Source organism: Oncorhynchus keta, unplaced genomic scaffold, assembly GCF_023373465.1.
Source record: "Oncorhynchus keta strain PuntledgeMale-10-30-2019 unplaced genomic scaffold, Oket_V2 Un_contig_462_pilon_pilon, whole genome shotgun sequence".
Lineage (NCBI taxonomy): Eukaryota > Metazoa > Chordata > Actinopteri > Salmoniformes > Salmonidae > Oncorhynchus > Oncorhynchus keta.
In genome coordinates this window covers 454,595-470,624 of record NW_026287878.1, presented here as the reverse complement: position 1 = coordinate 470,624, position 16,030 = coordinate 454,595, and the positions used below count along the sequence as shown (strand labels likewise).

The 16,030-nt window shown below is 45.5% G+C and overlaps 1 protein-coding gene across 1 annotated transcript in view; it reads left to right on the top strand.

Moving 5' to 3' along the window:
• LOC118397598 (serine/threonine-protein phosphatase 5-like) overlaps positions 1-2,954 on the top strand; it is a 36,273-nt gene extending 33,319 nt beyond the window's left edge. Inside the window, exons 12-13 of the mRNA XM_052509451.1 lie at positions 607-688; positions 1,170-2,954. Of these exons, the coding sequence (XP_052365411.1) occupies positions 607-688; positions 1,170-1,232 (145 nt within the window). The 3' untranslated portion in view covers positions 1,233-2,954. The remainder of the gene's footprint in view (positions 1-606; positions 689-1,169) is intronic.
• The last annotated feature ends 13,076 nt before the right edge of the window (positions 2,955-16,030 follow it).

Below are 16,030 nucleotides of genomic sequence, written 5' to 3'. Positions count from 1 at the left end.
CTCCCATCCCCTCTCCCTCCCCTCCCATCCCCCTCTCTCTCTCCCTCCCATCCCCTCTCTCTCCCCTCCCATCCCCCTCTCTCTCTCCCTTCCATCCATCCTCTCTCTCTCCCCCTCCCATCCCCTCTCTCTCTCCCCTTCCCTCCCCTCTCTCTCTCTCCCTCCCATCCCCCTCTCTCTCCCCCTCCCATCCCCCTCTCTCTCTCCCTCCCATCCCCCTCTCTCTCCCCCTCCCATCCCCCTCTCTCTCCCCCTCCCATCCCCCTCTCTCTCCCCCTCCCATCCCCCTCTCTCTCCCATCCCCTTCCATCCGCCTCTCTCTCTCCCCCCTCCCATCCGCCTCTCTCTCTCCCCCCTTCCATCCGCCTCTCTCTCCCCCTCCCATCCACCTCTCTCTTCCATCCCCCTCTCTCTCCCATCCCCCTCTCCATCCCCTCCCATCCCCCTCTCTCCCCTCCCATCCCCCTCTCTCTCTCCCCTCCCATCCACCTCTCTCTCTCCCTCCCATCCACCTCTCTCTCCCCTCCATCCCCTCTCTCTCTCTCCCTTCCATCCACCTCTCTCTCCCCCTCCCATCCCCCTCTCTCCCCCTCCCAACCGCCACAGTGATCAGATGTGTAACAAAGGAGCGTACATCCATCTCAGTGGATCAGACCTCAAACCACAGTTTCACCAGTTCACTGCTGTGGTCAGTACATCCATTATATATGATATGTCCTTACTGTGAGCCAGTCCATACTAACCCAGTTCACTGCTGTGGTCAGTACATCCATTATATATGATATGTCCTTACTGTGAGCCAGTCCATACTAACCCAGTTCACTGCTGTGGTCAGTACATCCATTATATATGATATGTCCTTACTGTGAGCCAGTCCATACTAACCCAGTTCACTGCTGTGGTCAGTACATCCATTATATATGATATGTCCTTACTGTGAGCCAGTCCATACTAACCCAGTTCACTGCTGTGGTCAGTACATCCATTATATATGATATGTCCTTACTGTGAGCCAGTCCATACTAACCCAGTTCACTGCTGTGGTCAGTACATCCATTATATATGATATGTCCTTACTGTGAGCCAGTCCATACTAACCCATCTCCTTACTATCATGAACCTCTGTCGTGCTCTCTGTCTCTTTCTGTCTCTCTCTTTCCCCTCCACAGCCTCATCCGAATGTGAAGCCCATGGCGTACGCCAACTCACTGATGCAGATGGGGATGATGTAGAGGCCAAGCCCAAGTCGCTCAGTCTGACCCCTGACCCTGGCCAACAACATGCCCATACTGTGCTCCATGGGATCTCTCGCCCAGCCATGCCTGAGTAGCTCCCTTCCCCTTGGCCCAAACTCTTTGATCTCTGTAGTGATGGAGCTTTCACCATATGACTGTCACCTTACTGCTCTGCAGAAATCAAAGGGTTATTGTTAAGGGGAAGAAATGGGAAGTGAATTGTGTCCAGTTCCGATAATCCCTACTGTTTCTTTCAGAGTATCCAACATGGTAGGGTCATGGTATTTAAGGCAGGAAGAGACAACATGGTAGGGTCATGGTATTTTAGGCAGGAAGAGACAACATGGTAGGGTCATGGTATTTTAGGCAGGAAGAGACAACATGGTAGGGTCATGGTATTTTAGGCAGGAAGAGACAACATGGTAGGGTCATGGTATTTAAGGCAGGAAGAGACAACATGGTAGGGTCATGTTATTTTAGGCAGGAAGAGACAACATGGTAGGGTCATGGTATTTTAGGCAGGAAGAGACAACATGGTAGGGTCATGGTATTTTAGGCAGGAAGAGACAACATGGTAGGGTCATGGTATTTTAGGCAGGAAGAGACAACATGGTAGGGTCATGGTATTTTAGGCAGGAAGAGACAACATGGTAGGGTCATGTTATTTAAGGCAGGAAGAGACAACATGGTAGGGTCATGGCCAATAGCCAAATCGTGTCTATTGATAACCAACCACCCCTGCCAGTTTGGTGTTGATGCATCCATTTTGGAGCTGCTGCGTTTGTAGTGATTAGACTGGTTAATCATACTGTACCTAACCTTAACCATACTGTATGTGGGGAGGATGGCTCAATACTGGCTCTGACCCTAATCATAATGGCTGGAATGGAGTTAATGTAATGGTACCAAACACGTGGTTGATACCATTACATTGATGCCATTATTATGAGCCATCCTCCCATCAGCAGCCTCCATGGTACAGTTTTGATACTGTATGGAGCTGGTTTGTACCAAAGAATTGGAATGATCCACGCTGTCACAGCAGTAAAACTGTTCTGCTACTGTAAAACATACCGTTGGTTGACCTACTGTTCGCTTTGTAGTGTCTCTTGTTGGGTTGTGTGAGTAATATGTGCTACAGTATTGGTACACAGTTTTATTTAAGTCTTTTTTTACAGTAGAAAATGTAGCTATGATTCCATCTTCAGGAGAACATGAACCTGGTTATTTGACTCCAGTCTCACTCTGCACGGTGCTGTTCATTCCTGCTAGTCCGATGGTTTAGACACATGCTGTACATGTATGCTGTTTTGCACCTACTGCACCTTTTCTCTACCTGTTGCTGCTCTCCAAGTTAACTCTTCAGCTCAGCCCATCAGTCTCCTGGTAGCTCCTACACAACCCCTCTTCTCTCCCAACCTGCTTTGCTACAAGGCCAAGCACTGGTGTGATGCTCCAACCTGCTCCACTGTTAGTCTACCAGTGACTTTGCCCATTTGCAGATGTTTGGCTCAGACGTCCAGACACCAAGCGCCCAGCTGCCGTGTCCCTTCAACTTTTTAGATCATTCTATACACTGAAGTGTATATGTATGTATGTATGTATGTATGTATGTATGTGTGTGTGTGTGTGTGTGTGTGTGTGTGTGTGTGTGTGTGTGTATATTCTGTGTACATGTTTGGGAAAAAAAGTTATTTGAATAAACTTTCAGTCCACTGATTTTGAATGAAATATTTGTTGTTGTTGAAATGTCAGGACACAGGGTCTGCATCCGAACACTAGAGGGCAGCAATGATTCTGTTTCGAGGCAAGAAACTGTCCCACTTTAAAGAAATTACCAATATATTTGCTGATGCAGCCATGTATAGTTTATTACATGTCCATTGGGTGTTTAGACATGAACCAACAAAGGGTCATTACCATGGTGTGCCTCAACATCTACCAACTGGCAAGTATAGGTCATTACCATGGTGTGCCTCAACATCTACTAACTGCCAAGTATAGGTCATTACCATGGTGTGCCTCAACATCTACCAACTGCCAAGTATAGGTCATTACCATGGTGTGCCTCAACATCTACTAACTGCCAAGTATAGGTCATTACCATGGTGTGCCTCAACATCTACCAACTGCCAAGTATAGGTCATTACCATGGTGTGCCTCAACATCTACCATCTGCCAAGTATAGGTCATTACCATGGTGTGCCTCAACATCTACCAACTGCCAAGTATAGGTCATTACCATGGTGTGCCTCAACATCTACCATCTGCCAAGTATAGGTCATTACCCTGGTGTGCCTCAACATCTACCATCTGCCAAGTATAGGTCATTAACCTGGTGTGCCTCAACATTTACCAACTGCCAAGTATAGGTCATTACCATGGTGTGCCTCAACATCTACCAACTGCCAAGTATAGGTCATTACCATGGTGTGCCTCAACATCTACCAACTGCCAAGTATAGGTCATTACCATGGTGTGCCTCAACATCTAACTGCCAAGTATAGGTCATTACCATGGTGTGCCTCAACATCTACTAACTGCCAAGTATAGGTCATTACCATGGTGTGCCTCAACATCTACTAACTGCCAAGTATAGGTCATTACCATGGTGTGCCTCAACATCTACCAACTGCCAAGTATAGGTCATTACCATGGTGTGCCTCAACATCTACCAACTGGTGGTCATGCCTCAACATCTACTAACTGCCAAGTATAGGTCATTACCATGGTGTGCCTCAACATCTACTAACTGCCAAGTATAGGTCATTACCATGGTGTGCCTCAACATCTACTAACTGCCAAGTATAGGTCATTACCATGGTGTGCCTCAACATCTACCAACTGCCAAGTATAGGTCATTACCATGGTGTGCCTCAACATCTACCAACTGCCAAGTATAGGTCATTACCATGGTGTGCCTCAACATCTACTAACTGCCAAGTATAGGTCATTACCATGGTGTGCCTCAACATCTACTAACTGCCAAGTATAGGTCATTACCATGGTGTGCCTCAACATCTACTAACTGCCAAGTATAGGTCATTACCATGGTGTGCCTCAACATCTACTAACTGCCAAGTATAGGTCATTACCATGGTGTGCCTCAACATCTACTAACTGCCAAGTATAGGTCATTACCATGGTGTGCCTCAACATCTACTAACTGCCAAGTATAGGTCATTACCATGGTGTGCCTCAACATCTACCAACTGCCAAGTATAGGTCATTACCATGGTGTGCCTCAACATCTACCAACTGCCAAGTATAGGTCATTACCATGGTGTGCCTCAACATCTACCAACTGCCAAGTATAGGTCATTACCATGGTGTGCCTCAACATCTACCAACTGCCAAGTATAGGTCATTACCATGGTGTGCCTCAACATCTACTAACTGCCAAGTATAGGTCATTACCATGGTGTGCCTCAACATCTACTAACTGCCAAGTATAGGTCATTACCATGGTGTGCCTCAACATCTACCAACTGCCAAGTATAGGTCATTACCATGGTGTGCCTCAACATCTACCATCTGCCAAGTATAGGTCATTACCATGGTGTGCCTCAACATCTACCAACTGCCAAGTATAGGTCATTACCATGGTGTGCCTCAACATCTACCATCTGCCAAGTATAGGTCATTACCCTGGTGTGCCTCAACATCTACCATCTGCCAAGTATAGGTCATTAACCTGGTGTGCCTCAACATTTACCAACTGCCAAGTATAGGTCATTACCATGGTGTGCCTCAACATCTACCAACTGCCAAGTATAGGTCATTACCATGGTGTGCCTCAACATCTACCAACTGCCAACTATAGGTCATTACCCTGGTGTGCCTCAACATCTACCAACTGCCAAGTATAGGTCATTACCCTGGTGTGCCTCAACATCTACCATCTGCCAAGTATAGGTCATTACCATGGTGTGCCTCAACATCTACCAACTGCCAAGTATAGGTCATTACCCTGGTGTGCCTCAACATCTACCATCTGCCAAGTATAGGTCATTACCCTGGTGTGCCTCAACATCTACCATCTACCAAGTATAGGTCATTACCCTGGTGTGCCTCAACATCTACCAACTGCCAAGTATAGGTCATTACCATGGTGTGCCTCAACATCTACCAACTGCCAAGTATAGGTCATTACCATGGTGTGCCTCAACATCTACGAACTGCCAAGTATAGGTCATTACCATGGTGTGCCTCAACATCTACCAACTGCCAAGTATAGGTCATTACCCTGGTGTGCCTCAACATCTACCAACTGCCAAGTATAGGTCATTACCATGGTGTGCCTCAACATTTACCAACTGCCAAGTATAGGTCATTACCATGGTGTGCCTCAACATCTACCAACTGCCAAGTATAGGTCATTACCATGGTGTGCCTCAACATCTACCAACTGCCAAGTATAGGTCATTACCATGGTGTGCCTCAACATCTACCAACTGCCAAGTATAGGTCATTACCATGGTGTGCCTCAACATCTACCACCTGCCAAGTATAGGTCATTACCCTGGTGTGCCTCAACATCTACCAACTGCCAAGTATAGGCCATTACCATGGTGTGCCTCAACATCTACCAACTGCCAAGTATAGGTCATTACCATGGTGTGCCTCAACATCTACCAACTGCCAAGTATAGGTCATTACCATGGTGTGCCTCAACATCTACCAACTGCCAAGTATAGGTCATTACCATGGTGTGCCTCAACATCTACCATCTGCCAAGTATAGGTCATTACCATGGTGTGCCTCAACATCTACCATCTACCAAGTATAGGTCATTACCATGGTGTGCCTCAACATCTACCAAGTATAGGTCATTACCATGGTGTGCCTCAACATCTACCAACTGCCAAGTATAGGTCATTACCATGGTGTGCCTCAACATTTACCAACTGCCAAGTATAGGTCATTACCATGGTGTGCCTCAACATCTACCAAGTATAGGTCATTACCATGGTGTGCCTCAACATCTACCAACTGCCAAGTATAGGTCATTACCATGGTGTGCCTCAACATCTACCAACTGCCAAGTATAGGTCATTACCATGGTGTGCCTCAACATCTACCAACTGCCAAGTATAGGTCATTACCCTGGTGTGCCTCAACATCTACCAACTGCCAAGTATAGGTCATTACCCTGGTGTGCCTCAACATCTACCAACTGCCAAGTATAGGTCATTACCCTGGTGTGCCTCAACATCTACCAACTGCCAAGTATAGGTCATTACCATGGTGTGCCTCAACATCTACCAACTGCCAAGTATAGGTCATTACCCTGGTGTGTTTGACATATACCATGTGTAGTTTATCACCAGTCCATGGTGTCTAGTTTTTAGTCGGTTGATCCACTTCCATCTCTGACACGTGGAAACCGGAGGGGGTGCACTCCACATCATATGCACGTAGGCCGGAGGAGTCCGGGCGTGGCCAGCCTAAGTTGTAGGCCCCATGGTAGCCCACTTGTAGATTGACCCATTGGTTGGGTTTAAAGACTGTCTGTCTGTAGGTTTAGGTATAGTTTTTAGAATGGTTAGGGTTAAGGTTTTAGGGTAAGGTATAGTTTTTAGAATGGTTAGGGTTTTGGGTAAGGTATAGTTTTTGGAATGGTTAGGGTTAAGGTTAGGTATGGGTTTTAGAGTGGTTAGGGTAAGGTATAGTTTTTAGAATGGTTAGGGTTAAGGTTAGGTATGGGTTTTAGAGTGGTTAGGGTAAGGTATAGTTTTTAGAATGGTTAGGGTTAAGGTTAGGTATGGGTTTTAGAGTGGTTAGGGTAAGGTATAGTTTTTAGAATGGTTAGGGTTAAGGTTAGGTATGGGTTTTAGAGTGGTTAGGGTAAGGTATAGTTTTTAGAATGGTTTAGGTAGGTCTGTCAACTCAACTTAGGATCAGGCAAAACCCTTGAGTTGCGTCCCTTATGCAGGTCCGGTCCTCGGTTGGTTGCCATGTGTCCATGTCGAGTGGTATGATCATGATGTCCAGGTCCACTTGTCAACGGAGGTGGAAAGCATAGTGCAACCTAGGAGTTTTACTCCCTTACGGATCCTTCTTCTTTAGCTCCACGTTGTCTATGTATTTACTTCCGTGTTCGTCAGTCTTTTGGTCCTGGATGTTTTCAATCATGTGTGTAATTAGGAGTTATTCCCTTCCAGGATTCTAACTCTGAATTGACCCATGTCTAGTCGAATCCAGCTGGTCTGTATGGGTATACTCGGCGTAGGATCAGGCAAAACCCTTGAGTTGCGTACCTTATGCAGGTCCAGGCCTCAGTTGGTTGCCATGTGTCCCTGTCAAGTGGTCAGTCTATAAACTACCAGTGGTTTGAGCAGACAAAAACCCAGAAGGCGAGCCCTCTCTACGGTTGTCATGCATCCACCCTTGGAGTTCCGTCCTATGTTTTGGTAGGTGTATGGAGTGTTTAGGGTTAGGGGGGGGGTTAGGGTTAGGTTTTGAATATAATTGTGTTTCGTTTCAACTAGTTAGTTTTACGGTGCACAGGCCTATCTCCTGTTTATCCCTCCCATTTCTGATGATCTGATATAATAGGTGTAGTACTTAAAGGCCCGTAGATGTCCTCCTAAGACCATAAATAAAACTGAGGTAAGCTCCAAGTTGCCTCTTTTTCTGGGTGGCAGTGCAGAAGTCGATGTGGTGAGAGATTCATTCAACCATAGTGTTGTTAAATGTGAACATAAACGCCATGTTGTGCATTTAAATGGTTTTATTGTTTTGTTAAAGGACAGAAAAACCTAAAAGAGGCAGTGCCAAACTAAAACCAAACAAGACATAAATCTATAGAGAATAAAAATAAATTATGAATAAAACCATGTTCTTCTCCATCCATTTTCCTGTCTGTTAAAACCCATTTTCTAAAACCTCTCGTTCAGGCCATTTGGCGTTATTGTCTGTAGGTGCTGGATCCACTCCCGTTCTACCCTCTTTCGCTGCCCACAGGTCCAGCCTATATGTGCCTGTAACCCTGATATGGTAAGGTGAGTGATGGGATGCTCCTGGAAGTGGGTTATGAGTTCTGTTTGTAGGTGTGCCCTTTTAATGTTATACAGGTGTTGTTTGAGTCTGGTTTCTATGGTGTGTTTGGTTTCTCCAATGTATTGTTTATTGCAAAGTGTGCATGTAATGATATAAATGGTGTTATGTGTGTTCAATGACTAGGATTCTTGTACTGGTGCTGATGTGTGGCTATGTATATTTGTAATGAACTTTATCTGTCAAATGGAAATGATGAGGTTTGAGGTCTTGTGGTGGCTTGCTACTGAATCTTGCTTTGGTGAGGAGGTCCTTTAAGTTTTTGTTCTTTCTAAATGCTGAAATAATTCTGTATGGTTTGAGTGGTATGTCAGTGTGCTGAACTGTAGAGAAGTTGTGTTTGAATGATTGATGTAGGGGTCTAATTCTATGTGAAAATGTGGTTACTAGGGGGATGATAGTTGTCTGTTGATTGAGTATTGATGACAAAGGAGGGGAGACAGAGGAAGTGTTCCGGTTTAGTGATTGGTGCAGATCACTTTCCATAGGCAAGTTAGGGTGAGGGAGGGAGATAGGATGAGAACCCTGGTTAGGGTAATGGTACACATTAGGGTTAGGCGTGGAGTTAAGGGAAAGATTAGGGTTAGGTTTCTAGTTTTGAGTCGGTTGATCCACTTCCATCTCTGACACATGGAAACCGGAGGGGGGAAGGGAGGGGGTGCACTCCACTCATGTGCGCGTAGGCCGGAGGGGTCCGGGCGCGGCCGGCCAAAGTTGTAGGCCCCATGGTTACCCACTTGTAGATTAACCCATTGATTGGGTTAAAAAGTCGTCTGTCCGTAGGGGTTAGGGTTAGGTATAGTTGGTAGAATGGTTAAGGTTAGGGTTGAGGTTAGGGTAAGGTATAGTATTTTAATATTTAGGGTGAGGGTTAAGGTTATTTATGGATTTTAGGATGGTTAGGGTTAGGGTAAGGTATAGTTTTTTAGAAAGGTTAAGATTAGGTTTAGGTAGTCTGTCAACTCAACGTAGGATCAGGCAAAACCCTTGAGTTGCGCACCTTATGCAGGTTTGGTCCTCGGTTGGTTGCCATGTGTCCATATCGAGTGGTTTGGTCCTGATGTCAAGGTCCGCATGTCAACGGATGTGCAAAGCATAGTGCAACCTAGGAGTATACTCTCCATCGGATCCTTTTCTCTTAACTCCATGTTGTCTATGTATTTACTTCTGTGTTCGTCAGGGTTAGGGTCAATAAGTTACAGACGAATCTGGTGTGCACTGGCACAGGCAACCCCTTTAGGATTAATAGGTAAGTATGTATGATATACTTTAAATGACAAAAAATATATAAAACATATAAAAGAAGGACCAGAGTCCGACATTTAAAATGGGGCTTAGGTTAAAAGCCAGAAATTCTAAACTAAGAATAAAGACCAAGTGCCAAGTTCAGAGCGGTGGTCGAGGAGAAAACGTTTGATATGAAAATCTAGAGATTAAAATAGATATAGAGAGTGTAGAGATTCAAATTAAATATGGAGGTGTAGGGACATAAGGTTAGGGTTAGAAATTAAGCTGAAGATTTAAAAGCTATAGGTTAAGGTCAAAATTCAGATTGGGGTTACCATAAGGGTCAGAGTTAAAATACAGGTCCAGGTTGAAATTAAAATCAGATATGAGGGTCTAAGGGTTTAAGGTTAGGGTTAGGTTCAAGCATGGGTGTCCCAGGGTTAGGGTGAGGAATTAGGGTAACTTGGGGTTAAGGTTAGAATTCAGGTTGGGGTTAGGGTCAGGGTCAGGGTTAGAATTAGGGTTAGGTTCAATAAGTAAGGTTAGGCATGAGGGTCTCAGGGTTAGGGTTAGGTTCAGGCATGGGGGTCCCAGGGTTAGGGTGAGGAATTAGGGTAACTTGGGGTTAAGGTTAGAATTCAGGTTGGGTTGGGGTCAGGGTTAGGGTGAGGAATTAGGGTAACTTGGGGTTAAGGTTAGAATTCAGGTTGGGTTGGGGTTAGGGTTAGGTTCAGGCATGGGGGTCCCAGGGTTAGGGTGAGGAATTAGGGTAATTTGGGGTTAAGGTTAGAATTCAGGTTGGGTTGGGGTTAGGGTTAGGGTTAGGTTCAGGCATGGGGGTCCCAGGGTTAGGGTGAGGAATTAGGGTAACTTGGGGTTAAGGTTAGAATTCAGGTTGGGGTTAGGGTTAGGGTTGGGGTCAGGGTCAGGGTTAGCGTAAGGGTCAATAAGTAAGGTTTAGGCATGAGGGTCTCAGGGTTAGGGTGAGGGATTGGGGTAACTAGGGGTTAAGGTTAGAATTCAGGTTAGGGTCTACAAGGTGAACCACCCAATGAGTACAAGAATAAATAAATAAAATTTAAAAAGGTCCATGGTGCCATCAAACAAAGGCAAAACTCGAAATAAGTGCTATAAAAGTATCCAAACAATCAAATAAAACCACGCCACACTAAAAGATCAACGATATGATAAAAAATAAGTGCCATCGTTTTTATGGTCCGTGAATAGATCCATAAATAAATAATTAAATAAGAAATAAGCAATCATAAGTGCTATCAGACAATGGCTAATCCACCATGGACCAGTCCAAAATAAATAAGTAATACAATAAACAAACATTTATAATGAGTGGCTCTCCACCGGCCCCCACCACCTCCCCTCTTCCCTCCCCCACCCCAAATAGCCCATGTCACTACACCAAATCAATATTTTTCATTCAGGCCCTTAGGGTCTATCGTATTGAGACGCCCAATCCAAGTTCTATCCATCCCCTGTCGTTGTGTCCTGGACCAACTCCCATTTGTCTCCAGGCCAAAGATACTCAAACCGTCCAGTGCATGTATGCCAAAATGCAAATACAACACCGTAGTCTTATTACCCTTGGCTATCTGATATAGGTGGTGCTTCAGTCTGACCTGTAATGCATTCTTTGTTTCTCCTATGTAAATCTTTTGGCACAATTTACACTTAATTCCATAGATCAAGTTTACAGTGGACAATTCGATCCTCTGTCTTACGAGGAACCCCAACCCCGAAAAGGCATTAACAACATACTTTGGTCTCCCCAAATATTTATCAAATTTATTAGGTACATTTTTCGTCTGGAAGGGAGAGTGGACCAGACTGTCCCCAAGGTTTATATTTCTTCTATACGCTGAGATTACTCTACAATCTACCAGTCCTTCCACCGCTTGTTAGGCTCTAAAAGGGATAGTTATGGCCTCCTCCACATGCTCACCCAATGTACAGATCCTATTGAACCGAATCAGCTGGGATTTAATAATCCCTCTGAAAGTATGTTTTGGATGGTAACTCGCCTTATGTAACAAGGCATGCCTATCAGTCTCCTTAAAGAAGACTTTAGTAGCCAATGATTTAGTTACCCCATCTGAGGGTACAATTAGGACCTGAGTGTCCAAAAACTCTAGTTTTCCCCTTTGCATATTGTGGGAGGTTGTAATGGCAGGATGATGTGTATTGAGAGTTTCTAAGAAGCACTCAAAGTCCTGCATAGAACTCACCCAAATTCCAAAGATATCATCCAAATACCTAAGATATAGAAAAGGAAGGATCTGGCATTTAAGAAAAGCTGTCTCTTCCCAGAAGCCCATATATAAATTGGCAAAGGCCGGAGCAAATTTCTTACCCATAGCAGTCCCATGGATCTGAAGATAGAACTCATCATTAAAATTAAAATCGTTCCTCAAGAGACTCAGCTCCAACAGATCTAAGATTTCCTTATCCGGACGCTGAGGATCAGGAAACCTATCAAATGCCTGTTTTATCACCCGCAGTCCCAAAGAGGTTTCAATGTTTGTATATAATGAGTTAATATCTATTGAAAATAAGAACGCCCCTAGTGGTAATTCAAGGCCTTTAAGTTTATCCACAAAATCATATGTATCCTTAACATAAGAAGCGTGCCTCTGGGATAACGGATTAATAAAGTAATCAATATATTCAGCAATTCGGTACGATTCCGATCCACAGTCACTAACAATTGGGCGGCCACTAGGGATCTGAAAGGGCACAGACCACTCTTCCAAAGGTTTATGAATTTTTGGAAGGAGATAGAATTGTCGCGGTCTTGGCTCCTCGGGGCCCAGCAGGTAGGTATATTGTACTCTGTCCATAATTACAATCTGTGATCCCTTATCCGCCGGTTTAATGACTATACTCTGGTTGGATGATTTAATAGTATCTCGCTCCAATTCCGTGGTATTCCCCCCAGTGACTGGACCAGGTCGGAACCTCCTAAATGCATCCAGATCCTTCCTGATCAACGTCTGAATGGATAGAGACATGGATTGTACTCTAGGTTCCCAAAAAAGAGGGGTCTGTAAATAGTTAAAATGATCCAACAATTTTAGTCTCCTATGGTATAGGTGAAGGTCCCTACGAAGCTCCATCCTATCCATTATTCGGGGGGTGGGGATAAAAGACAATCCCCGTTCCAATACCTTTCTTTCTGTCTCAGAAAGCCTATATGAGTGTGAAAGATTAGTGATATTTGAATGTGGAGCTGTATCAGGGCACTGTTCTCCCCTTACATGTTTAAATTATCCAGCCAATAGTTCAAAATAAAATTTCCTGTTTCAGGTGTGCAGTGTACTGGGTCACGTGGCAGTGTATGGAACCTAAGTTTGCTAATCTCCGGGAAATAGTTACATTGCTCTAGGATCTTTAGATTACGTTACTCCAAGAGTATCTGTTGCTGTTTTTCCAATCTGAGTAGTTGATAATTGGCACGTAGAGTATTGCATTGGGAAATGTACTTTCCGCCATTTTCAACAGTTGTTGTAGTTGTTTCCAGGAGGTCAACGCCAGCTGTTTCAAAAGGCAGTTGTTTAAACCCCCCGATAGAACCACCTTCTCCACCGTTGGGTGTTGTGCCAATTTTTCTACTACCCCTTTTAGATGGTGGAATGTGGCCCCAGGGAAGCTGTCTGCTTGCACTCTGGGGTCAGCAAACCTAGGTATCCGTGAGATATTGGAATCTAAGTTCCCAATCCCAAATTTCTGATAGAATTTGGGTGCCTAACTGGTTCAAAACAGGTGGATATAGGCTTCCTGACAGGTAGGTCAAACTCTGGGATGGAAAAAGGGACCCCCGGGTGCGCCTCAGCTGGGACTAATCCCACTGTTCTACTCTTACCTTGACCAAGAGGCGGAGTCCCCGAAGAGAGTAGCAGCGGGGGGACCGGAGCGGCTGCACCGCGGGACCCCCCAGGGGGCTCAGACAAGGGCGTAATCAGGGAACATTCCGTTGTGTCGCCACTTATCATCATATGTTTACCCCCCCTCGGGTCCCAAGGGCAGCCCCCGCTCCCCTCCCCCCTCGGGTCCCAAGGGCAGCCCCCCACAGCCCCCGCTGCCCTCCCCCCCTCGGGTCCCAAGGGCAGCCCCCCACAGCCCCCGCTGCCCTCCCCCCCTCGGGTCCCAAGGGCAGCCCCCCACAGCCCCCGCTGCCCTCCCCCCACCTCGGGTCCCAAGTGGAGCCCCCCACAGTCCCCGCTGCCCTCCAACTACGGGGTCCTCCTGGCCAGAGTCAGATAAAGAGGTAATTGTATTACTACATTGTAGGGAAACATTACTGTATAAAGACCTCTTAGGACTATGAACAAGAGCAGACCTCACCTGTGTTTGTTTCCAAATATCCACCCCCCCTGGCACCAACTCTGTGGTCAATGGATCTCCAACAGGTACTTGGGGTCTAGGGGAATATATTTCAGCCGTAACTGAAATAGTTTTCCCCACCCGTTTCCCTGTATCCAGCTCTAGCGCTGGTAGGCCGGGAGACCTCCTAAGGGAGCTCCCCTCAGGTCCATGTTTAGGGCCACTGTGGACTAACCCACCTGCCGGACTGCTATCTCCCACCCCTTCCACATTACTGGGAGCTGGAGACAGGGCACCCAACAAGGGCGGAAAGTCCTCCATAGTCAACTGGCCTGGGCCTGCCACCTCACTGGCACCAATGCTGGCCTTGGGAAGCATAGCCTTTAACGTTGCCACTGATGACTGAGTAAACTTGCGTCTATACCTAGTCCTTGCCCAAGCCACAGCTCGCTCAAAGGAATTTATATCAAATCCCCCCACCTCCAGTAACCCCGCTGCCAGGATATACCTATACCTAGTCCTTGCCCAAGCCACAGCTCGCTCAAAGGAATTGATATCAAATCCCCCCACCTCCAGTAACCCCGCTGCCAGGATATACCTATACCTAGTCCTTGCCCAAGCCACAGCTCGCTCAAAGGAATTGATATCAAATCCCCCACCTCCAGTAACCCCGCTGCCAGGATATACCTATACCTAGTCCTTGCCCAAGCCACAGCTCGCTCAAAGGAATTGATATCAAATCCCCCCCACCTCCAGTAACCCCGCTGCCAGGATATACCTATACCTAGTCCTTGCCCAAGCCACAGCTCGCTCAAAGGAATTGATATCAAATCCCCCCACCTCCAGTAACCCCGCTGCCAGGACTGAATCATAATGCTCCACCAAGATACCCATATTGGTGTTCATCCAGTGTTCCGTATTTTCCTTCACCAATGCCAGAGTGCTTAAGTTAGGTGAGGAAGGCTTGATAAAAGCTGTAAGTCTAACAACCTGTTTCATCATGCCAGGTGGGAAAGACCCAGTCCTTTGTAGTTCTGCTAAAATTTCCACATGATGGATGGCTTGTAATAATTTAAAGTACTGCTTAGTCAATTTAGGGTCGAAAGAGGTTTTAAGAGTGTCTGAGCTTAAGGTGGGTGTATTCTCCCCCAAAGTTACAGAATGAGCCAGAGGCCCAAACCTGTTGCTTCTGGGAAGCGTCATCTTCAGCCACCCCAAACAATGACCGCAATCAGAAATGTTATCCCAGCTGAGTCTCTACTATATCCTAGGCTGTTTTAAAAAATGAGGACATAGGTTGAGGGGGAAAAAAAGGTTAAGAGGATAAACATTTTCATAAAAAGAAAAGATTTAAAACCAAGAAACAACAAAACATAAAAACAATTAAGATTCTGAAGTTCCCTTGAGTTGATCCTACACAAACATTCTCTGGTAATGATCCACTTAACCAGAGGAGATTGTCCATGGACCTAGCAATGTTCTTAGCAATGTTCAAAAGGTTAGAAAATAAATCTCTTTCACCTTAGTCCTTTTCCAGGCATTAGTTCTCACTGGGGCTTCCTTTCAAGTGAAGTTGCAGTCCAAGAGGCCTTCATGTGCTAGATTCCATAGTACTGCCGTTTGTATAGCTTGTTAAAGGAAAACATCTGTTAAGGGAACTTTCAGAATATTAAAACAAACAGGGACCTGACATTTCAGCATCATAGCTTTCTTCAGAGGTAAAGAGTAGTCACCAACACCTGTGCTGATATGGGGAATTGAGGGGGCAGATCCCTTCTTGCTGAGACATATGTAGGGCTTAGTCCTCCGTCCATCCACCCCATTCTCCTCCCATCAACCGTCCCAATTTGGGTAGGTGTTCAATTATTGTGGCCTACTAGACCAACAAATTAAAACAATTAACATACTAAAACCATCCAGTCAAAGAAGTCTTTTAAAACCCAAGTAATGTATAATATGCCAGGCGCGGGCTAGGTTAGGTTCAATAAGTGACAGACGAATCTGGTGTGCACTGGCACAGGCATCCCCTTTAGGATAAATAGGTAAGACGTATGTATGATATACTTTAAATGACTAAAACATATAAAAGAAGGACCAGAGTCCGACATTTTAAAATGGGGCTTAGGTTAAAAGCCAGAAATTCTAAACTAAGAATAAAGGCCAAGTTCAGAGCG